The 24870-nt window shown below is 39.1% G+C and overlaps 1 protein-coding gene across 1 annotated transcript in view; it reads left to right on the plus strand.

Moving 5' to 3' along the window:
* The window catches only part of HSF4 (heat shock transcription factor 4), a 49268-nt gene extending 27880 nt beyond the window's left edge, over positions 1–21388 (plus strand). The window contains exons 7-12 of the mRNA XM_067470882.1: positions 4306–4405; positions 4775–4902; positions 7977–8082; positions 11352–11417; positions 14332–14441; positions 21027–21388. Coding sequence (XP_067326983.1) covers positions 4306–4405; positions 4775–4902; positions 7977–8082; positions 11352–11417; positions 14332–14391 — 460 coding nt within the window. The 3' untranslated portion in view covers positions 14392–14441; positions 21027–21388. The remainder of the gene's footprint in view (positions 1–4305; positions 4406–4774; positions 4903–7976; positions 8083–11351; positions 11418–14331; positions 14442–21026) is intronic.
* Positions 21389–24870: the final 3482 nt, after the last annotated feature.

A 24870-nucleotide genomic window follows, 5' to 3' on the forward strand; every position in this document is an offset into this window, starting at 1 on the left:
CGAAACGCAAGGGCCCCCTAAAAACAAAACGAGTTTAGAAACATATTTTTCCGTGGTTACCCAAGCCTAGTAATATTCCTTCTGGCAACAGAACTGGATATTGTGCCAGGAAGGAGCACACCAAGCAGATACGCCTCAGTGGAAGCATCAATATCGGCAGCACAGTGCTTCTTATTTGAAGTATCAATACTTTTTATTAGAACTATTTATACTTTTCATTGGAAGCATCAGTCCTTCTTATTTGAAGTATCAATACTTTTTATTAGAACTATCTATACTTTTCAGTGGAAGGATCAGTGCTTCTTATTGGAAGCATCAGCGTTTCTATTAGAGGTACCAATACTTCTTGTTAAAAGTATCAATACCTATTATTGAAAGTACCAATACTTACTGGAAGTATCAGTGCTTATTGGAAGTATCAATACTTTTTATTAGAAGTATTAGTTGTAATAAGATTGTTCTAATTAGATTGATACTTCTTATTGGAAGGATCCTTAGGACATCTTATTGGAAGGATCAATACTTCTTATTGGAAGGATCAATCCATATTGGAAGCATCAATACTTCTTATTGGAAAGATCAACACTTCTTATTGGAAGGATCGATCCTCATTGGAAGTATCAATATTTCTTATTGGAAAGAACAACACTTCTTATTGGAAGGATCAGTCCTTATTGGAAAGATCAATACTTCTTATTGGAAGGATCGATCCTCATTGGAAGTAACAATATTTCTTATTGGAAATATCGGTACTTCTTATTGGAAGGATCAATACTTTTTATTATAAGTATTAGTTCTTTGAAAAGATTGATACTTCTTATTGGAAGGATCCTTAGGACATCTTATTGAAAGGATCAATACTTCTTATTGGAAGGATCAATCCTTATTGGAAATATCAATACTTCTTATTGGAAAGATTGATCCTCATTGGAAGTATCATTGCTTCTTATTGGAAGGAACGATCCTCATTGGAAATAACAATATTTCTTATTGGAAGTATCGGGACTTCTTATTGGAAGGATCAATACTTCTTATTGGAAGGAAAAAGTCATATTGAAAATATCAATACCTCCTAATGGAAGGATCGATACTTCTTATTGGCAGGATCAACACTTCTTATTGAAAGGATCAGTCCTTATTGGAACTTTCAGTGTTTCTTGTTAGAATAATCAATACTTCTTATAGAAAGGATCAATCCTTATTGGAAATATCAATACTTCTTATTGGAAAGATCAACATTTCTTATTGGAAGGATCGATCCTCATTGGAAATAACAATATTTTTTATTGGAAATATCGATACTTCTTATTGGAAGGATCAATACTTCTTATTGGAAGGAACAATTCTTATTGAAAATATCAGTACCTCCTAATGGAAGGATCGATACTTCTTATTGGCAGGATCAATCCTTATCGGAAGCATCAGTGCTTCTTATTGGAAGTATCAATACTTTCTATTAGAAAAATCTATACTTGTCATTGGAAGGATCAGTGCTTCTATTAGAGGTACCAATACTTCTTGTTGAAAGTATCAATACCTATTATTGGAAAGTACCAATACTTATTGGAAGTATCAGTGCTTATTGGAAGTATCAATACTTTTTATTAGAAGTTCTTTGAAAAGATTGATACTTCTTATTGGAAGGATCCTTAGGACATCTTATTGGAAGGATCAATACTTCTTATTGGACGGAAAAAATCTTATTGAAAATATCAATACCTCCTAATGGAAGGATCGATACTGCTTATTGGCAGGATCGATTCTTATTGGAAATTTCAATACTTCTTACTGGAAAGATCAACACTTCTTATTGGAAGGATCAATCCTCATTGGAAGTATCATTGCTTCTTATTGGAAGGATCAACACTGTGCAGAAGTTATTAATACTTTGCATGTTTTAAACTGTATATATACGGTATATGTGTGTGTGTTTGGGTTAGCTACAGTAACACTGGAGCAGCCTATTTCAGAGATCCTCAGTCAGCGTTACCATGGAGACCAAGGCAAGCTGGCAGAAGGAGAAGTGGGAGGAGCCAAGTGGAGAGAGTTTTGAAAACAGACAGTTTGAGAGTCAGTTGGGAGTTGATTTTGTATCTGAGAGGAGTAAAAGAGAGGAAGTGAAGAGTAGAGTGGGAGAGTGAAGTGTGAAGCAAAGAACTGTGGCTTTTGGGAAGCCTGAATAGCTACTGGAGGTTTCTCAGTCTAAGGAGGCTGAAAGGAGAAACATAACCAGTTTTCTTTAGTCAAGGGAAAGGCTAAAGGATAAGCTTAGTAATTTATTTGATCAAGGAAAGATCAAATAGGGAAGATATTCCTGTACTGAAACATTGTTTAGTAATAAGAGCTTCACCTCAGTAAGATACTGTGTAACCTGGAAGAGTGAAATGTTTAACTAACCAAGTATTATTCAAAGTTCTATAAAATAAGTTACAATCTTGCAACCACACACTTTGTACTCAATAAACCAGTTATCTTTTGTTGAAGACAGTCTCATCTCCATCCATTCTGCGTCTGTATTTCCATATCTCACAGTAATACCTCATATCTCACGTTGGTGGCAGTTACCATAGATTGCATATAACAATTGGCCTCCACTATACCAGTTGGTGGCAGAATTCAGAGAAATAAACAATAAATCTCCCTCTACTCTCCTGTCACACGACAGCACGTGTGCTTTCTCTCCACTCTGATCACCTCCTCGCAAACACTTATTGGAAGGATCAATCCTCATTGGAAATAACAATATTTCTTATTGGAAATATTGGTACTTCTTATTGGAAGGATCAATATTTCTTTTTGGAAAGATCATTACTTCTATTTGGAAGGATCAACACTTCTTATTGAAAGGAGCAATCCTTATTGGAAATACCAATACTTCTTATTGGAAGAATCAATCCATATTCGAAGTATCATTGCTTCTTAGCGGAAGGATCCATCCTTAATATTTATATTCCGCTGTATCTCCCTGAAGGGACTCAGGGTGGATTCCAAACATAAAAGGCAAACATTCAATGCCCGAATACAACAACAATAGATCAATACAAGACACCTGGGTGTTTTGCCATCCTGTGGGAGGCTTCTCTCATGTCCCCGAATGGGAGCTGGGGCTGACAGACAGGAGCTCACCCCGCTCCCTGGAAGGATTAGTGCTTCTTACTAGAAGTATTGAGAATGGGGGGGTTAAAAGAATATGGCCTTCCAGAATTTGGTGGATGATAATGCCCATCAGTCCTAGCCAGCAAAGGCAATGATGGGAGAATGATGGACTTTGGTAATCTGGCAACATCTGGACGGATGCAGTTGGCTCATCCCTGCTGTAGAAGGATGGACAAGGTTCTGGAGAAGGTTCTCAACCCAAAATGTCCAATTATAGCCAATGGAGGGCTTGGACTGGGTCTCCCTATATGGTAGAATGGATTGGATGGTGTAAAGGAGCGTAAAATTACTGCCACCAAATTTGTGAGGAAAGCCGGGCAATGATCAATATCAGCTTAAGAGTTGGTTTATAAAGGGACTATTAATTACAGAAGGATTTATTTATTTGATAGCGTAGCGTTTAATGTCCCTGGTTTGGTCTTACTTCTTATGCAGGCTGTTTGTCTTAGAAGAAACTGTATCAGGCAAGGCTTGAGGAAAACAGTAACAAATGTATTTAACAGGAGTATAACAGATTCAATTGTTACTTCTCTAGAGGCACAAATCTTGATAGGTTACATTAGTAAGGTTTCATGAGTAACTTTAGGTACAGACTTTAAGAGGTTTCTGTAAGCAGATGTATCTTTCCTGGACAACTGTCCTAATAAAACAAATAAGCTAAAAGGCTTATTTAACAGAATTGGCTCCCAGCCAAACTTTGATTCTTAACCCAGAATCAATAATCCCCTGTAGCTTTATCACTACCGACCCGGACCCCTTTCCTGTAACCCTTTTGGTCACAAATTAGTTCCCTGAATCTCCTACCCAGAGATTTCAGTGTTCTCTGTAGCTCACCGGCTTACAGACTCTTCCCTGATTCTCCCATTAGAGAAATCAGTCCTTCCTGCAGCTCTAATGGTCACAGACTGCCTATTTCAAACAGGCATGGAGCTAGGTGACAGTTGGCTCCACCCCCATTGCTGTGGCAACTCAGGCCAAGCCAGCCATCATCTCTAACAAAATATAATTCTACATACTTACCATTTATTAACTACTGTTTAAACAACACATAACCATAGGAATAAAAATACACATCATCACAGATAGCCTTTGGGGTCTCCTCCAACTCTAGATTCTGGTGTTAATGTCCTATGTTCCTCCTCTCCACAGACCTCTCATGCTGGATGACGGGAACTCCGCTCCACCAATGACTAAGTTCAGGAAGCACTTGTCTCTGGATCCTCTCCATGACTCCTATTTTATTCAATCCGTAAGTTTGAGTTTGAGACGACTATCTTATTTATTTATTCTAGTGCGCTCTGAAAGCTTGCAGAAAATTGGGCAACTCCAACCAGAAGATGCCCATAGAATAACAGCAGAGGACACCTGAGAACCTAAAAATAGGTCCATTAATATAATAATCAATAATAGCAATAACCAATAACAATCATCAATAATAGTAATAATCAATAATCAATAATAGTAATAATAATAAATAATAAATAATAGTAATAATCATCAATAATAATAATAATCAATAATAGTAATAATCAATAGTAATAATCAATAATAATAATCAATAATAGTAATAATAATACTATCTAATACTATCCATCTTTCCTGCCATGCCTTCCTCCAGCCATCTGCAGAACCCGCTTCCTGCTTGAACAACAGCCCTTCTGTCGCTGGAGGACCCATCATCTCAGACGTTACGGAAGCATCGCAAGCGAATGCCGCAGTAATGCAACCTCCTTCGGATGAAGAAAGGTGAGCAATCCAACAATGCATTGTCGAAGGCTTTCATGGCCAGAATCATTGGTCAAGAATGTGATTCGGCGGCAAAAAAAGCCAATGGGATTTTGGCCTGCATCAATAGAAGTATAGCACCGGGACTGTGGCACAGCTGGCTTGGAGTCAGCTGCATTAAGATCACTACTGACTGAAAGGTCATGAATTTGAAGCCAGCCCGGATCGGAGTGAGTTTCCGACCAATTTGTGTAGCTTGCTGTCGACCTTTGCAGCCCGAAAGACAGTTGCATCTGTCAAGTAGGAAATTTAGGTACTGCCTACGCAGAGAGGCTAATTTAACTAATTAATGATGCCATACAAATCTGCAGCAAGCAGGGCCATAGCCAGAAAAAAATTTCAGGAGGGGTTGAAATTTTCGGGGGGGGGGGGGGGAGTTGAAAATTTCGCAGGGGGGGTTGAAACCTGCCTCCTAGCTCACGCTGAAGCCAAGAGCACAACAGGGGGCAGAGCAGCCTTCAATAGCCTGCAGCTCTGCCCTTGTCAACCACCTCCACCAAGTCTGGCCTCCTTAATGAGAGCATTCAACATCCCCCCCCCCCCAACTTGGTTGCTTCACTACTGTTCTGTCGCGCGCTGGGCCTGTAAATAATTGTCTTTAGAACAGGATGTGCAACCTTTGCCCAGCGGGAAGCCAGGGGGCCCAAAGAGAAGTTCTCAGAGGTTTCCACCACAAACAGTCTTTAGATGGCTTGAGAAGTACAACAAAGTCTTTTATTAAAGAACAATCAAACAGAAACTTCTCTTGTTTTCAGTAAAGTTAAGCAAATGATTCCAAGCTTTTAGGCAACTGGTGAATTCCTAATCTTGCCCACGAAGGACAGGCAACTGTCTTCAATAACTTCTTCTTTAAAGGAAAATCCCCGTTTTAACTTCTCCCAGGCTGACTGTAATCTAACCCTTACTGATGTGGGCTCCGCTACCGGGTCGAACTGCGTCTCGAACATCGAGTGGACCTCCCAGCAAGGCAGTAGATGTTCTCCAGCTGGAGTTCTTTGGTCTTTAGGGCTGTTTTCCTGGAAATTCTTTGGAGACTCTTAAGACCTTTCTCCCCCAGAAGGTCTTAAGGGTTGAAGCTTTTGTACAGGGGAAGCTTGCACACATCCTATACGTAAGCTTACCTTGCTGAGACTAACTAAAAATGGCTCCCTTCCCTTCCCAATTGCCCTGAGCAAGGGGCGGGACCAAAACTTAACAATGATGGACAGGTGACTTGCCCTATGACTGCAACCAAAGAAGCCACCTATCTGCAGAGTCCCTGAAACCTAGGACTGCAAGCAAACATTTAATACAAAGCAAATACAGTTGGAGCTCCTGGTACAGCTGTACCAGAACAACTACATCGGCTATTGCTGCAAGTAATGACAGTGTGAATAAATTGCTAATATTTGCTTGAGATAGTGCTTGCAGTTCTGGAGGGACTCTTGATTTTTTGCATCTCATAGACTTAGCATAGGGATTGGGTTAACCAGTTAAAATTCATGAGTAAACCCCCCCCCCCCTCGTTACGGGTCTGGCAGCAAGCCTGCAAAGAATGAGGAAGTGTCACAAATGGATGGTGAAGTGACAGCTCCCCTAGTGGCCAGAATACCCTCATGAAAAGCTGGAATGTTAAATAGCCTCTGTGTCTCTGTCTATATATGTTGTGTGTCTATGGCATTGAATGTTTGCCATGTATATGTACATTGTAATCTGCCCTGAGTCCCCTGCGGGGTGAGGAGGGCAGAATATAAATAGATTGATTAGGAGGACCATTTTTTTTTATTTTTTTTTATTTTAATTGCTTGTATTATTGTTTATTGCATGTATTGTTGTGTTTGTGCTCGGCCTCATGTAAGCCGCACCGAGTCCCTCGAGGAGATGGTAGCGGGGTACAAATAAAGTATTATTATTATTATTATTATTATTATTATTATTGGACTGCTGGGAGTTGCAGTCCAAGAATAAGTAGAGAAGGAAGAAAGGGGAGAAAGAGGAAGGGGAAGAAAAGGGAAGGAAGGGAAGAGGAACAGAAGGAAGGAAAGAGAAAATGAAAGGAAAAAGGGGAAGGAAGGAAAGAGGGAGGAAAGGAAAGAGGGAGGAAAGGAAGGAGAGAAAGAAAGGAGGAGAGAAAGAGAGAGGGAAGGTTGGCCACAGCAACGTGTGGCGGGTACAGCTACTAAATAAATAAGTAAATAAATAAATAGTGTCTGTTGTTGTTTATTCGTTCAGTCGTCTCTGACTCTTCGTGACCTCATGGACCAGCCCATGCCAGAGCTCCCTGTTGGCCGTCACCACCCCCAGCTCCTTCAAGGTCAGTCCAGTCACTTCAAGGATGCCATCCATCCATCTTGCCCTTGGTCGGCCCCTCTTCCTTCTGCCTTCCACTTTCCCCAGCATCATTGTCTTCTCTAGGCTTTGCTAAATAGTGTCTAGATCCAGGGAAGTCATGCTGCCTTTCTATTTCGCCGTGGTCAGACCACATCTGGAATACTGTGTCCGATTCTGGGCACCACAATTGAAGAGAGATATTGACATGCTGGAAAGTATCCAGAGGAGGGTGACTAAAATGATCACGGGTCTGGAGAACAAGCCCTATGAGGAGCGGCTTAAAGAGCTGGGCATGTTTAGAATGCAGAAGAGAAAACTTGAGAGGAGACATGATAGCCATGTATAAGTATGTGAGAGGAAGTCATAGGGAGGAGGGAGCAAGCTTGTTTTCTGCTTCCCTGGAGACTAGGGCGCAAGGGAGCAATGGCTTCAAACTACAAGAAAGGAGATTCCCTCTGAACATGAGGAAGAACTTCCTGACTGTGAGAGCTGTTCAGCAGTGGAACTCTCTGCCCTGAAGTGTGGTGGAGGCTCCTTCTTTGGAGTCTTTGAAACAGAGGCTGGATGACTATCTGTTGGGAGTGCTTGTCCTGCTTCTTGGCAGGAAGTTGGACTGGATGGCCCACGAGGTCTCTTCCAACTCTATGTATGAAATGCCGTGTCAAACCCTAGAATTGCTGCGATGGTGTATATTGAGGGATCTCCATCCCGTGATGTCTTCACAGAGCAGACATGTCTAACTCTTTGGACGGCGCCGATTTGAACCTGGAAGGCCTCCAGATCCTGCTCAGGAACCAGCCGTACAACCTGGACAATCCCAGCACTTTGGACGTAAGTCTGGTTTGGGGGATAAGTTGGCCCAGGTTTGTGTATAGACAGTAAATGCTTCCATTGCCTTTTGAAACCAATTGAAGGTATTTAAATGATTAGTTTAAATGGGTTTTTTTTCCATATGGATAAGCAAAACCATATTGGTTCAGAATCCTGTTTATAGAACTGCTGTATATACTATATAAGCCTAGTTTTTCAGGCCCTTTTATAGGCTGAAAATGTTCCTCTCGGCTTATACTCGAGTCAGGGTTATTTATTATTTCACTCTGTTATTATTATTTTTATTACATGTATTATTTTACTCTAATTATTATTATTATTACATCTATCATTTTACTCTTTTATTAAATTGGTATTTTACTTTATTATTGTTGTTATTATTACATCTTTTATTTTACTCTATTTATTATTATTATTACATCTATCATTTTACTCTATTATTATTACATTGTTATTTTACTTTCTTATTGTTGTTACTATTACATCTATTATTTTACTCTATTTATTATTATTATTATTATTATTACATCTATCTTTTTATTCTTTTATTACATTGTTATTTTACTTTGTTGTTATTATTTTACTCTATTTATTATTATTATTACATGTATCATTTTACTCTATTATTATTACATTATGTTACTTTATTATTGTTGTTATTATTACATCTAGCATTTTACTCTTTTATTATTATTATTATTATTATTACATGTATCATTTTACTCTATTATTATTACATTTTTATTTTACTTTATTATTGTTGTTATTACATCTAATATTTTACTCTATGTATTATTATTATTATTACATCTATCATTTTAATCTATTATTATTATATTGGTATTTTATTTTATTATTGTTATTACTACATGTATTATTTATTCTATTATTATTATCATTATATCTATCATTTTACTCTATTATTACATTGGTATTTTACTTTATTATTGTTGTTATTATTACATCTATTATTTACTCTATTTATTATTATTATTACATTATTATTTTACTTTATTATTGTTGTTATTATTACATTTATTATTTTATTCTATTATTATTATTACTTCTATCATTTTACTCTATTATTATTACATTGTTATTTTACTTTATTATTGTTATTATTACATCTATTCTTTTATTCTATTTATTATTGCTATTATTACTATTACATCTATCATTTTTCTCTATAATTACATTGTTATTTTACTTTATTATTATTATTATTATTAACTTTATTTGTACCCCGCTAGCATCTCCCGAAGGACTCGATGCGGTTTACACAGGCCGAAGCCTCAAAACACAATACAATAGAAAACATAACACAACAATAGCAAAGCAAATCAAAACAATAAGCAAAATAACGACAATGGCAGTACATCAAGACATTATTAAAAACTGGTTCGGCCGGCGCACTGGGGTACAAGGGTTAAAAGTGCTGAAATGGCAGGAGGCACGTAGGATTAAAAGTGCGGTGTGCAGCGACAATTAGTTATGCTAAGGTGCTACTAGGACTTGGGGTGGGGATTCCTAGTCTGAGAAGGCACAACGGAACAGCCAAGTTTTTAAATTCCTTCTGAAAACGGCTAGAGTGGGGGCCTGTCGGAGATCTTTTGGAAGGTGTTCCAAAGTCGGGGGGGCGCCACAGAGAAGGCCCTGTCCCGTGTCCCCACCAAGCGCGCTTGCGATGTGGGTGGGATCACGAGCAGGGCCTCCCCAGATGACCGGAGCGAGCGCGTGGGTTCGTAGATGGTTGTTATTATTATTTTACTCTATTTATTATTATTATTACATCTATCATTTTACTCTATTATTATTACATTGTTATTTTACTTTATTGTTGTTACTATTACATCTATTATTTTACTCTATTTATTATTATTATTATTACATCTATCATTTTACTCTATTATTATTACAATATTATTAATTGACTTTATTATTGTTATTATTACATCTATTATTTTACTCTATTATTATTATTACATCTATCATTTTACTCTATTATTATTACATTGTTATTTACTTTATTATTATTGCTATTATTACATCTATTATTTTATTCCATTATTACTATTATTATTACTTTTCCATTATTTTACTCTATTATTATTATTATTATTATTATTATTACTCTCTTTATTATTATTGGAAGGATACATAAGCACATGAAGAAGCTTAGAATCAGAGTTGGACAGTCATATCTTAAATTGCAGTGTAAATATTCAAAAACATTTAACCTTCTGATGCCTCAATTAATGTAATTTTATTTTTTTATCTATTTTTATTTTGAAATTTATCATTAGCTGCTGCATTTCCCACCCTCGGCTTATACTCGAGTCAATACGTTTTCCCGGTTTTTGCGGTAAAATTAAGTGCCTCGGTTTATATTCGGGTCGGCTTATACTCGAGTATATACGGTATTTACTGTTGCAACTCAGAGTAAGCTTCACCTTGCTTTCAAACACCACCACACAAGAGCTGTAGTTTTATAGTTTATTGAGGAAAAAAATCCAAGTTAAAATAAAGAATAAGCATTGCAAAGTTCTAAAGATTTAGGTTAAATGCAGAATATAGTCCCAAAGATCTTCAGGTAAAAACAAGAAGCACAATCCTATAGGCAAAGTTCAAACCAGAGTCCAAGGTACAAGCAATGAAACAATTGCCCCAAGAATCACGTGGTAAGAAATCCCAAGTGCACTGCTTTCCAGCTAGGTTATTCCATGAAGCTTTCAGGCTAATAAGCTACGTTGAACTGACTCTTTCTCCTAGTTTGCAAGAAGCCTAAATACCTTTCTAACATGAAAACATTATGCTCTCACCAACATGAAAGCATTGCGATGACCTTTCCTCGAGCTGGCTTCTTGTCTGCCGGCCAGGCGAGAACTCCGCCTGACCCGCAAATCAAGACGAGCTTGCCGGGTCAGGTCACTGTCAAGGCTTTTTGTACTTATCAGAGTGGGAAGGAGGCAAATGCCTCCCCACCTGTTCGCTATCTCCTTCATTAAAATTCTTTTCTCCTGAGAACCGCTGTGTGGACTCTGCACTGTCTGACTCTGCACTGTCTGTGGCCTCAGAAAAAGACCTAGAAGCAGGCCCAGAGATCTGAGGCACAGAAAAAGAGTCAGGAATCTGAATCCCATCATCCTCATCATCAGAGAACATCTCAGCCACAACATTTACGCTTTTGTGGAGTAGGAGACAAATCCCTCTGTGTTGACCTTTAATTGCTATACATTTTGTAAGAAAGCGTGCCTTATTTCTCCATCCAGGTCTTCAGCCCTACTATATCTGCAAGTGAATGGAGTATGAATGACATGGAGGCTAACTTATCCTCGGTAATGTTTATTATTATTTTATTATTACTATTATTATTATTATTCATCCTGCTATTAGCAATTCTGGGGCCCCTGGTGGTGCAGCGCTGAGCTGCTGAACTTGCTGAACAAAAGGTGGGCAGTTTATTTATTTATTTATTTACTATATTTGTATACCCCTTGGGAAGATGTGAATACAACGATGGACAGGGTATAGGGATTTTATCTTTGAAGATCCCCACCGCTATAACCCATTGCGAGGAGGTGCTTGTGTGTTGCTGAGGTTGCCCCTAATAATGGAGGTATTTTACCTCAAGCACTTTTTAATCCCACCGCTGCCCGCAATTGTACAGATGTGGATGTTATGGAGGGAATTTACCTCAGGCCTCAATTGTGTAGAAGAGTATATTATGGAGGAGGCCAATTATTATTAGTAAATTAAGGTAACTGCCACCAACGTGAGGTATTTGAGGTACCACCGATGAGATCTGACTCTACAGACGCAGATTAGTTGAGATGAGACGGTCTTCAACAAAAGATAACAAGTTTATTGTGTACAAAGCTTATGGCTGCAGGCTGTTAAACAACTTATGGAACTTTGAATATCACATGGTTTATAATACAGTCCACTCTTCCAGATAACACAGCTTGTGGCTAACTTTCACGGAGGTGAAGCTCTCTAGTGAACAATGTTTCACTACTATAAATAGCCTTTCAATTTGATCTTCCCCCGATCAAATCTCTGATCTCTAGTCCTTCCTTAACTAGGGATCTTAACTAGGCTTCCTTTAGAATCATAGAATCATAGAATCAAAGAGTTGGAAGAGACCTCATGGGCCATCCAGTCCAACCCCCTGCCAAGAAGCAGGAATATTGCATTCAAATCACCCCTGACAGATGGCCATCCAGCCTCTGCTTAAAAGCTTCCAAAGAAGGAGCCTCCACCACACTCCGGGGCAGAGAGTTCCACTGCTGAACGGCTCTCACAGTCAGGAAGTTCTTCCTCATGTTCAGATGGAATCTCCTCTCTTGTAGTTTGAAGCCATTGTTCCGCGTCCTAGTCTCCAAGGAAACAGAAAACAAGCTTGCTCCCTCCTCCCTGTGGCTTCCTCTCACATATTTATACATGGCTATCATATCTCCTCTCAGCCTTCTCTTCTTCAGGCTAAACATGCCCAGTTCCCTAAGCCGCTCCTCATAGGGCTTGTTCTCCAGACCCTTGATCATTTTAGTCGCCCTCCTCTGGACACATTCCAGCTTGTCAATATCTCTCTTGAATTGTGGTGCCCAGAATTGGACACAATATTCCAGATGTGGTCTAACCAAAGCAGAATAGAGGGGTAGCATTACTTCCTTAGATCTAGACACTATGCTCCTATTGATACAGGCCAAAATCCCATTGGCTTTTTTTGCCGCCACATCACATTGTTGGCTCATGTTTAACTTGTTGTCCACGAGGACTCCAAGATCTTTTTCACACGTACTGCTCTCGAGCCAGGCATTGTCCCCCATTCTGTATCTTTGCATTTCATTTTTTCTGCCAAAGTGGAGTATCTTGCATTTGTCACTGATGAACTTCATTTTGTTAGTTTTGGCCCATCTCTCTAATCTGTCAAGATCGTTTTGAATTCTGCTCCTGTCCTCTGGACTATTGGCTATCCCTCCCAATTTGGTGTCATCTGCAAACTTGATGATCAAACTTGATGATCAAACTTGATGATCAAGATTCTTTGACTAAAGAATCTGGCCAGGTTTCTTTCTTCAGCCCTCCTAGACTGAAAAAACACCAGCCGCTCACACACGAGTCTCTCTCTCAGGCCTTTCCAAGCCTCCCTCTCCTCTTTTTTAAAAAACGCACCTAAAATTTCCTGCTTGGCTCCGCCCACTTCTCCCTCTCATGAGCTAGCCAGCCTCGTCTCCTTGGCAACGCTCACTGTGGATTCAAACCAGATGACTCCAGTTTTAGCTACTGTTACAAACACAAATACATACTCTAACAGTTAAACACAAACATAATAACAATGACTTTTGCACACCGCTCTTCTCAGCCCTGGGGTGACTCAAAGTGATTAACAATAGCAAAATTCAATGCTCAAAAACATCATAAAACAGTTAAAAAACAATTAAAACAATAGCATAATAAACAGTCAATATAAGTCAATAAAACATCTCATTAGCATCTCATAGTTAAAATCAAGATCCAGTCTCATCATCTAATTTTTTCATATTCTTATGTTCGTTACGCTGCCTATTCAAATGCCTGCTCGAACAACCAGGTCTTCACTTTCCTCCGAAATGTCAACAGGGAGGGGGCCGATCTAATATCTGTAGGAAGAGCGTTCCACAGACGAGGGGCCACCACTGAGAAGGCCCTGTCTCTCGTCCCCGCCAAACATACTAGTGACGCAGGTGGGACCAAGAGCAGGGCCTCCCCAGACGATCTTAACACCCTAGCTGGTTCATAGGAGGAGATGGGTTTGGACGGGTAAGTTGGGCCAGAACCGTTTAGTTCGAATCAGAGGAGGGGGTGAGCTCCTGCTGTTAGCCCCAGCTTCTGCTAACCCAGCAGTTCAAAAACATGCAAATGTGAGTAGATTGATAGGTACCGCTTCTGCGGGAAGGTAACGGTGCTCCATGCAGTCATGCCAGCCACATGACCTTGGAGGTGTCTATGGACGACGCTGGCTCTTCGGCTTAGAAATGGAGATGAACTCCAACCCCCAGAGTCGAACACAACTAGACTTAATGTCAAGGGGAAAGCAATTCTACAATGCAGATGCACCCTTGAGCTGTTTCAGCCTGCATTTGATGTGAACCATAACCGATCTACTTTTGCAAGACTGTTGATAAGACAACAGAGATTATGTTGTTTCTCAACCAATTTTCTGACTCTTTCTCCCTCCATTAATATGCTTTTACATTATGTGTGTTGCAGTTTGTGTTTTTGCATCAAGACGCAGAAGCGCATTGCGGATCGGGAGAAGAGTGCAAATGAGATGTTCTTCGGAGTGTCGAATCCTCAGTTGAATGCTTTTTTTGGCCCAGGTAATGCCCATAACTATCTTTTTATTGGTGGGTAAGAACAGACAAGTTGGGAAAGGATACAGCAGTTTGCTTGTGACTGAGACAACTGGGAAGGGCGAAGCTCTAATGGAAGTCAACAGAGGACTCAAGTGTTTTGATAGAGAAGGCCAAAAGCCTCTGTTGTACTCCAGAGCAGGAACACCTCTGACCATAGACGCCTCCAAGGTCACAACTCAGGGTAGTTTTCACCTTGCTCAAGACACCACCACACACCAAGGTTTTGTAGTTTATTGAGAAAAAGCAAAATCAAAACAGAGAAATAAAGATGCAAAAGTCCAATAGGCAAAACAGACTCTTTAATGCAAAGGCAAAGTTCCCAAGATCCAAAGGCAAATAACATGAAGCATAATCCCTTAGCAATGGTCAAACAAGAGTCCATGATAGACAGGTAAAATCAGGGTCAAAATCCAAGTCTCAAAGAAGCCAGAAGCGTTCCGCAAAAGCCAAGGTAATTTCACAGAAGTTAAAAGGGAAAATGCAACATTGGACTGACAGGAAATGCCTGTTGGCTTCATCATTAAAGAAGTTTCCCTGACATGAAAACATTGCGTTGACCTTTGGCTTCACGCTTGCTAGCAAGGCGTGTGCTTCTGCGAACTCTTAATTGGAAACGATCCTGTCTACTCATTAATTCACTATTATCTTCAAGGCTAGACAACTCATTATCTTGGCCCAGCTGGGCCTGATCACCCTGGGAACCAAAAGGAGTCTCCATCTGCAGTTGTGGAGTTTCACTATCTTTATCTAAAGGCACATTCCTTTCTCCGGGGAACAGGCTTGCTGTTTCTTCCTCAGAAGACACACTATCAGCCCCGTCTGGAACATGTACAGAAATCTGTAACCCATCAGCCTCCTTGTCATCCTGCAGAAAGTCAGGCTCAGAAGGCCCAGCATAAGGCCCAGACAGTTCAGTCTTCGACTCAGACTGAGCCACAACACCTTAAACACCACACCAGCTTGGTAAAATCAGCAAGCAGTTTATTGAAGAATAGATATAGGCAAAGCAATACAAATGTTAAAAACAGTATAGCCCCAAGATAAAGAATAATCCAAAAACTTCAAGGTAACACGTGAGAATCAAAGATACAAAATCCATAGAGCAAGGCAACATGAAAATCCAATACCGTGTTCCCTCACTTATTGCGGGGGTTACCGTTCCAATAAGTGAAAAACCGCGATGTAGGGATGCTCTATTTATTTTAATATTTATACATTATTTTAGTAGTTATACACTGTTTTAAGTCTTTATAAACTTAAAATAAAGTGAAGGAAAGGAAGGAAAGGCCCTTCAAGGCTGGAGGAAGGGAGGGAGGACTGAGGAAGGAAAGCGCCTTGGAGAGCGGCGGTGGCAAAACCCCACAAAACAGCGAAAATACCATGATATACTGTATATACTCGAGTATAAGCCTAGTTTTTCAGACCTTTTTTAAGGCTGAATAAGTCCCTCTCGGCTTATACTTGAGTCAAGGTTATTTATTATTTTAGGTTCTTGTGGGTTTTTTCGGGCTATAGGGCCATGTTCTAGAGGCATTTCTCCTGACGTTTCGCCTGCATCTATGGCAAGCATCCTCAGAGGTAGTGAGGTCTGTTGGAATTAGGACAATGGGTTTATGTATCTGTGAAATGACCAGGGTGGGGCAAAGAGCTCTTCTTTGCTGGAGCTTGGTGTGAATGTTTCAGCTGATCACCTTCATTAGCATTTGAAGGCCTGGCTGAGCCTGGGAAAATCTTTTGTTGAGAGGTGTTAAGATGTGCCTGGTTGTTTCCTCTCTGCTGTTTTGCTGTTGTAATTTTAGAGTTTTTTTTAATACTGGTAGCCAGATTTTGTTCATTTTCATGGTTTCTTCCTTTCTGTTGAAATTGTCCACATGCTTGTGGATTTCACTGCCTTCTCTGTGTAGTCTGACATGGTGGTTGTGAGAGTGGTCCAGCATTTCTGTGTTCTCAAATAATATGCTGTGTCCAGGCTGGTTTATCAGGTGCTCTGCTATGGCTGACTTCTCTGGTTGAAGGAGTCTGCAGTGCCTTTCATGTTCCTTGATTTGTGTTTGGGCAACGCTGCGTTTGGTGGTCCCTATGTAGACTTGTCCACAGCTGCACCAAACATGGCATTGCCCAAACACGAATCAAGGGACATGAAAGGCACTGCAGACTCCTTCAGCCAGAGAAGTCAGCCATAGCAGAGCACCTGATGAACCAGCCTGGACACAGCATATTATTGGAGAACACAAAAATGCTGGACCACACCAACAACCACCATGTCAGACTACACAGAGAAGCCAGTGAAATCCACAAGCATGTGGACAATTTCAACAGAAAGGAGGAAACCATGAAAATGAACAAAATCTGGCTACCAGTATTAAAAAAACTCTAAAATTACAACAGCAAAACAGCAGAGAGGAAACAACCAGGCACATCTTAACACCTCTCAACAGGGGATTTTCCCAGGCTCAGCCAGGCCTTCAAATGCTAATGAAGGTGGTCAGTTGAAACATTCACACCTATCTCCAGCAGAGAAGAGCTCTTTGCCCTACCCCAGCCATTCCACAGATATATAAAGCCATTGTCCTAATTCCAACAGACCTCACCACCTCTGAGGATGCTTGCCATAGATGCAGGTGAAACATCAGGAGAAATGCCTCTAGAACATGGCCCTATAGCCTGAAAAAACCCACAAGAACCTAGTGATTCCAGCCATGAAAGCCTTCGACAATATATTTATTATTTTACTCTGTTATAAATACATAATAAATGCATTATTATTATTAAATTTATAATTTTACTTTATTATTGTTATTATTGCATTTATTATTTTACTCTATTTATTATTATTGTTAATAGTACATATGCATTATATTACTTTATTATTATTATTACCTTTATTATTTTAATCTATTCATTTTTATTGGAAGGATACACAAGCACATTTACATTGAAGAAGCTCGGATTGATTTAATCAGAGTTGGGCAGTCTTATCTTAAATATTCAAAAACATTTAACCTCTTGATGCCTCAATTAATGTAATTTTATTTTAAATCTATTTTTATTTTGAAATTTACCAATAGCTGCTGCATTTCCCACCCTTGGCTTATACTCGAGTCAATCAATTTCCCCAGTTTTTTGTGGTAAAATTAGGTGCCTCGGCATATATTCGAGTCGGCTTATACTCGAGTATATACGGTATATTTTAAATTAATATTTTTTTGAAATCCGTGAAACATAGAGTCCACAATAAGTGAACTGCGAAGTATCAAGGGAGCACTGTACACAGATCAGGAGCCTGGCAAAACTTGGTACATGAAACTAAGAACACTTGAAAGCAAGACCGTCATGAAATTCCAACATTGGCAAGACTGAGGCAATTCTATAATAATAATAATAATAATAATAATAATAATAGTAATACCACCTTTATTTATATTCTGCTCTATTTTCCCAAAGGGACTCAGGGAAGATTCCAAACATAAAAGGCAAACATTCAATGCCCGAATACAACAACACATCCATACTAACAAAATTCAAACAACACAACATATAAACATGAAATATGACTTAACAACTAAAATTAAATTATAGTTGCTAAAATTATAACAGCTAAACAACAGAGAGGAAAAAACCAGGCACAGATTAACACCTCCCACCAACAGATTTTCCCAGGCTCAGGCAGGCCTTCAAATGCTAATGAAGGTGATCAGCCAAACATTCACACCTAACTGCAGCAGGGAAGAGCTCCTTGCCCCACCCCAGCCATTCCACAGATATATAAACCCATTTTTCCTACTTCCAACAGACCTCACAACCTCTGAGGAAGCTTGCCATAGATGCAGGCGAAACGTCAGGAGAAATGCCTCTAGAACATGGCTTTATAGCCCGAAAAAACCCACAAGAACCTAAAATTAAATAAAAAACACAGCCTGTTATAACAGACATAAGACAAACATCAAACATTGAATTGAAACAATAAAGCTTTTCCTGACCCCGGAACCGAAAGGAAAGCATTTCTCTCGCCTTTACAACCAGATAAGGGTTTATTATCTCTCTTTCCTTGCAAACAAATTAACTTTCGATGTGCCTGAAAACTATGTCTCTTAGGCTTGGGTAACCACGGAAAAATTTGGTTCTAAACTCATTTTGTTTTTAGGGGGCCCTTGCATTTCGTTTTTTTTTTAATAATTCCGAAATTTTCCTTTAAAAAATTTCGAAATTTACGAAATTTCGTAAAATTACGAATTGATTCGTTAATGGCGGACGCGATTGCGCAATATGCTAAAAAAACCTCCAAATGGGACAGGAGAAACTTGCGAAGCTTCCCTCTCCCTCTGTTGTTGACTGTTGGTGTGATAAAACAAACAACAACTATAAAACTTGCACCAGACATGCGAAAATAATTACGAAATAATTATGAAATAATTACGAAATAAATTGAAAAAATTGTTTCGAATCTTTATTACTCCTCACACAATTCCTGCATGGCTCAATATTGGATCGTAAGCTAATTTAAATACGAATTAATAACGAATTACGAAATTAACGAACGAAACCGCCCAAGCCTAATGTCTCTTGTTTACAAAAGTCTTGCCTTCTATCTTCACTCTCATTAAATTCCGCACCTGACAATTCATCTTCAGAAGACAGTTTCTCAGAGAAAGACTGTTGAGGGCCTCTCCCAGGAATGTGACCTTGTGAATCTTCATGAGACACCTCGGGCCTCTTGTCTGAGCATAACTCAGGCCCAGGCAAATCCTCACCCCCATCATGAACAACAGATGCAATCACAGGCTGAACTACAACAGCCTCATTCAACTACAACTCCCATTATTCCATAGCATTGAGCCATGGCAGTTGAAGTGGTACCAAACTGTGTTAATTCTATTGAGTAGATGCACCCAGTACGCTTGGGCGATCCAGTTCGTTAATTTCGTTATTCGTTATTGATTCGTATTTAAATTAGCTTACGATCCAATATCGAGCCATGCAGGAATAGTGTGAGGAGTAATTAAGAATCGAAACAATTTTTTCCAATTTTCGTAATTATTTCGTAATTATTTTCGTATGTCTGGTGCATTGTATTGTATATTATATCATATTATATTATTATATATTATATTACTATATTATTATTATATTATATTATAATTGTATATTATAATATAATATAATATATATAATATATTATAATATAATAATATATAATATATAATATAATATATAATAATAATATAATATACAATAATATAATATAATAATATTATTATAATAATATAATATATATAATATAATATAATAAATTATTATATTATATTATATATATTACTGGTATATTATATTATTATAATAATATATAATATTATAATAATATAATATATATAATATAATATAATAAATTATTATATTATATTATATATATTATATTATACTATTATAATAATATATAATATAATAATATAATATAATATATATAATATAATATAATATAATATAATATAATATAATATAATATAATAAATTTTTATATTATATTATATATATTACTGGTATATTATATTATATTGAATTATCTATTGAAATAAGATCAGCCACCTCGCTGATGGTATTTCGGAAAAAACTGAAAACTTGGATGTTTGAGCAAGTTTTCGGCTAATCCGATGTGATGAGGTTTTGATCATGGACTAGCAATCACAGACAACGAATTGGATTATGATTTTAATTATGAGATGTACCGGTCTGTATTGGTGGCCCAATACTGTGTATGTATATGTATGTATTTTATATTTTATTCTATATTTTAAAATCGGAATACTGTTGTTTTAAATATATTGTAAACCGCAATGAGTCGCCATATAGGCTGAGATATTAGCGGTATACAAGTGTACCAAATAAATAAATAAATAATATAATATAGAACAATATAATATAATAATATAATATATTATAATATAATATAATAAATTATTATATTATATTATATTATATATATAATATAATAAATTATTATATTATATTATATATATTATATTATATTATTATAATAATATATAATATTATAATAATATATAATATAATATAATATAATATAATATAATATAATATACAATAATATAATATAATAATATTATAATATAATATAGAACAATATAATAATATAATATAATATAATATAATGTAATGTAATATAATATAATATAATGTAATATAATATAATATAGTTGTTTGTTTTATCACACCAACAGTCAACAACAGAGGGAGAGGGAAGCTTCAGAAGTTCCCCCTGTCCCATTTGGAGGTTTTTTTTAGCATATTGCGCAATCGCGTCCGCCATCAACGAATCGATTCGTAATTTACGAAATTTAGGAAATTTCGGAAATTTCGAAATTTTGAAATCTTAAATTTTGGAAGTCCTCAGAATTTCGAAACGCTAGCGCACCCTAGAAACGAAACGAGTTTAGAACCAATTTTTTTCTTGATCGCCCAAGCCTAGCACCCAGGGATATCTCTACCTAGTTGTTGTGTTGAGAGAAACTTTCCCCACTTTCTTTGTCTCCCTAGGAGGAAGCGTCATGCGTCAACCACCCAACCCTTTGTGGAGGAACCCTATGAATGTATCTGGTTCACTTCGATTCTTTCTTGTCGCTTTTGGGGAACGAAAAATACCCCCAAATCCCCTCGTATTCCTCTCTGCCTGTGAAGAGTATTTGAACTTTGGCTTAGCTTGGTGAGATTATGTGTGCCTTTCCTTTCCTCCTGTGGGTACATTTACCTCTCTAAAGATGAAGAAGTGGAGTCAGTTGCTGCATTTGAAACTTTTCCAGATTGTGAATGTATTGTTGTTGTTGCTACACAACTGTTTTGCCCTCACCTCTCCTTGCAGACCTGGGACGCGGATAATGCGAAACACAGGGCTGTTTTGGAGGTGGAGAGGGGGCTCCTCCTCATAAGCTGGCAGCTTGTGGTGAATGTTGCCTCCTTGAAGATTCGAGGGTTGAATGAAAAGTAATGCCTCCACCTTCGTAACTCCTCAACAGATGGCAATACTGGTATGCAACAGGTACTGGCTTGTTCAGTAGACTCTCCTCTACAGTTCCATTTTGGCGGGAAGCCTTAGCATTGAACAGTTGTGTTGTTAGAGTGAGAAGTAATGCCTCTACCTTCGTAACTCCTCAACACATGACAGTACTGGTATGTGGCAGGTACTGGCTTGTTCAGTAGACTCTCCTCTACAGTTCCATTTTGGTGGGAAGCCTTAGCATTGAACAGTTGTGTTGTTAAAGTGAGAAGTAATGCCTCCACCTTCATAACTCCTCGACAGATGGCAGTACTGGTATGTAGCAGGTACTGCCTTGTTCAGTAGACTCTTCTCTACAGTTCCATTTTGGCGGGAAGCCTTAGCATTGAACGGTTGTGTTGTTAAACTGCGAAGTATGGGACCCTGCGCAGACGGTCGGTCAATGCGACTTAAGCAATGTGCAGTCATTGGATTCTTGACAGCAGAAGGTGTCACCCCAAAGGAGATTCATCAGAGAATGCAAGTTGTTCATAGTATTTATTTATTTATTTATTTCGGTTGCTTCTACCCCGCCCTTCTCACCCCGAAGGGGACTCAGGGCGGCTTACAAGAACAAGGCACAATTCGATGCCCGCATCACAAACAATAGTAAAACAAAATAACATAAATTAACAATTAAACAACATTTCTTACATTACTACCATAAAACCAATAAAACCAATAAAATCAATACAAACCCGTTTCTCCTCATTGACGGTCAACGTTCGCTAGCTCATAGTTCAATTTCCAATTCCACAGTTGTCAGTCCTGTTAGTCCCATTCGTCTGGTTACCCTTATCTAGGAGTCAGATTGCCCAAAGGTGTGGTCCCAAAGCCACGTCTTTACCTTCCTCCTGAAGGAGAGGAGGGATGTTGATGCCCTAATTTCCCCCGGGAATGAGTTCCACAGGTGAGGGGCCACCACTGAGAAGGCCCTGCTCCTCGTCCCCACCAACCTCACTTGTGATAGCGGTGGAGTCGAGAGCAGGGCCCCCTCAGATGATCTCAAATTCCGGGGTGGGACGTAGAGGGAGATACGTTTGGACAGATACACTGGACCGGAACCGTACAGGGTTTTGTAGGTCAAAACCAGCACCTTGAATTGGGCCCGGAACTGCACTGGCAGCCAGTGGAGCTGACATAGCAGAGGGGTGGTGTCGCTCCAGTGAGCAGCCTGGCAGCCGCTCGCTGAACCAGTTGAAGTTTCCGAACCGTCTTCAAGGGCAACCCCACGTAGAGTGCATTGCAGTAGTCTATTCGGGATGTAACAAGAGCGTGGACCACTGTGGCCAGATCAGACTTCCCAAGGTACGGGCGCAGTTGGTGCACAAGTTTTAATTGTGCAAAAGCTCTCCCGGCCACCGCTGAAACCTGGGGTTCTAGGCTCAGCGAAGACCAGCACCTTGAATTGTGCTCGGAACTGAACTGGCAGCCAGTGGAGCTGACACAACAGGGGGGTGAGCAATCCAGTGAGCAATCTGGGTGCCGCTCGCTGGACCAGTTGAAGTTTCCGAACAGTCTTCAAGGGCAACCCCACGTAGAGTGCATTGCAGTAGTCTATTCAGGATGTAACAAGAGCGTGGACCACTGTGGCCAGATCAGACTTCCCAAGGTACGGGCGCAGCTGGTGCACAAGTTGATGTGACTGCTGTGCATAACAGCATAACCATTCAATGCTAAGTAATTGTGTTGATGTGGCTGCTGTGCATAACAGCACAACCATTCAATGCTAAGTAATTGTGTTGATGTGACTGCTGTGCATAACAGCACAACCATTCAATGCTAAGTAATTGTGTTGATGTGACTGCTGTGCATAACAGCACAACCATTCAATGCTAAGTAATTGTGTTGATGTGGCTGCTGTGCATAACAGCACAACCATTCAATGCTAAGTAATTGTGTTGATGTGACTGCTGTGCATAACAGCACAACCATTCAATGCTAAGTAATTGTGTTGATGTGACTGCTGTGCATAACAGCACAACCATTCAATGCGAAGTAATTGTGTTGATGTGACTGCTGTGCATAACAGCACAACCATTCAATGCGAAGTAATTGTGTTGATGTGACTGCTGTGCATAACAGCACAACCATTCAATGCTAAGTAATTGTGTTGATGTGACTGCTGTGCAAAACAGCACAACCATTCAATGCTAAGTAATTGTGTTGATGTGACTGCTGTGCATAACAGCACAACCATTCAATGCGAAGTAATTGTGTTGATGTGACTGCTGTGCATAACAGCACAACCATTCAATGCGAAGTAATTGTGTTGATGTGACTGCTGTGCATAACAGCACAACCATTCAATGCTAAGTAATTGTGTTGATGTGACTGCTGTGCATAACAGCACAACCATTCAATGCGAAGTAATTGTGTTGATGTGACTGCTGTGCATAACAGCACAACCATTCAATGCTAAGTAATTGTGTTGATGTGACTGCTGTGCAAAACAGCACAACCATTCAATGCTAAGTAATTGTGTTGATGTGACTGCTGTGCATAACAGCACAACCATTCAATGCGAAGTAATTGTGTTGATGTGACTGCTGTGCATAACAGCACAACCATTCAATGCGAAGTAATTGTGTTGATGTGACTGCTGTGCATAACAGCACAACCATTCAATGCTAAGTAATTGTGTTGATGTGACTGCTGTGCAAAACAGCACAACCATTCAATGCTAAGTAATTGTGTTGATGTGACTGCTGTGCATAACAGCACAATCATTCAATGCGAAGTAATTGTGTTGATGTGACTGCTGTGCATAACAGCACAACCATTCAATGCTAAGGCTTCCTGTCAAAATGGAACTGTGGAGGATAGTCTACTGAACAAGCCAGTACCTTCCGCATACCATCTGTTGAGGAGTTATGAAGGTGGAGGCATTACTTTTCATTCAACCCTCACACTTGGAGAGAGAGAGAGAAGCACTCCTCCCTTCCATCCTCATCGAAACACCCTTAAATAGGAAGAGTCCGACAAGCACAATTTGTATGTTGAAGTGCCTTCCGTGTGCGTGTTCGGTGGAGCTTACTCCCAAATAAGTGTGCTTAGGATAGACTGCAAGCGGGCTGTATGACTCTTGCAGGAGGTCAATGACAGTCTTCATTTTCTTTAGTGCTTTGTAGACATTTGTGATTAATTCTGGAGGTAGTTCAACTACGTAGAGTCTTGGTGGTCCAATTTGGCCAGTTAGTTTCCCCACGAAGACCAGTTAGGAGGCTAAATCCCATTCCGGGATCCATGCTCTTCTCCTTCTCCCCTCCACTACTCAAAATACTTCTCTCCCTTCGAATAGTAGGTTCCTTGTTTAGTATGGAGACCGGAAAGCACAAGAATTGGTAC

This window comes from Anolis sagrei, chromosome 8, assembly GCF_037176765.1.
Source record: "Anolis sagrei isolate rAnoSag1 chromosome 8, rAnoSag1.mat, whole genome shotgun sequence".
Lineage (NCBI taxonomy): Eukaryota > Metazoa > Chordata > Lepidosauria > Squamata > Dactyloidae > Anolis > Anolis sagrei.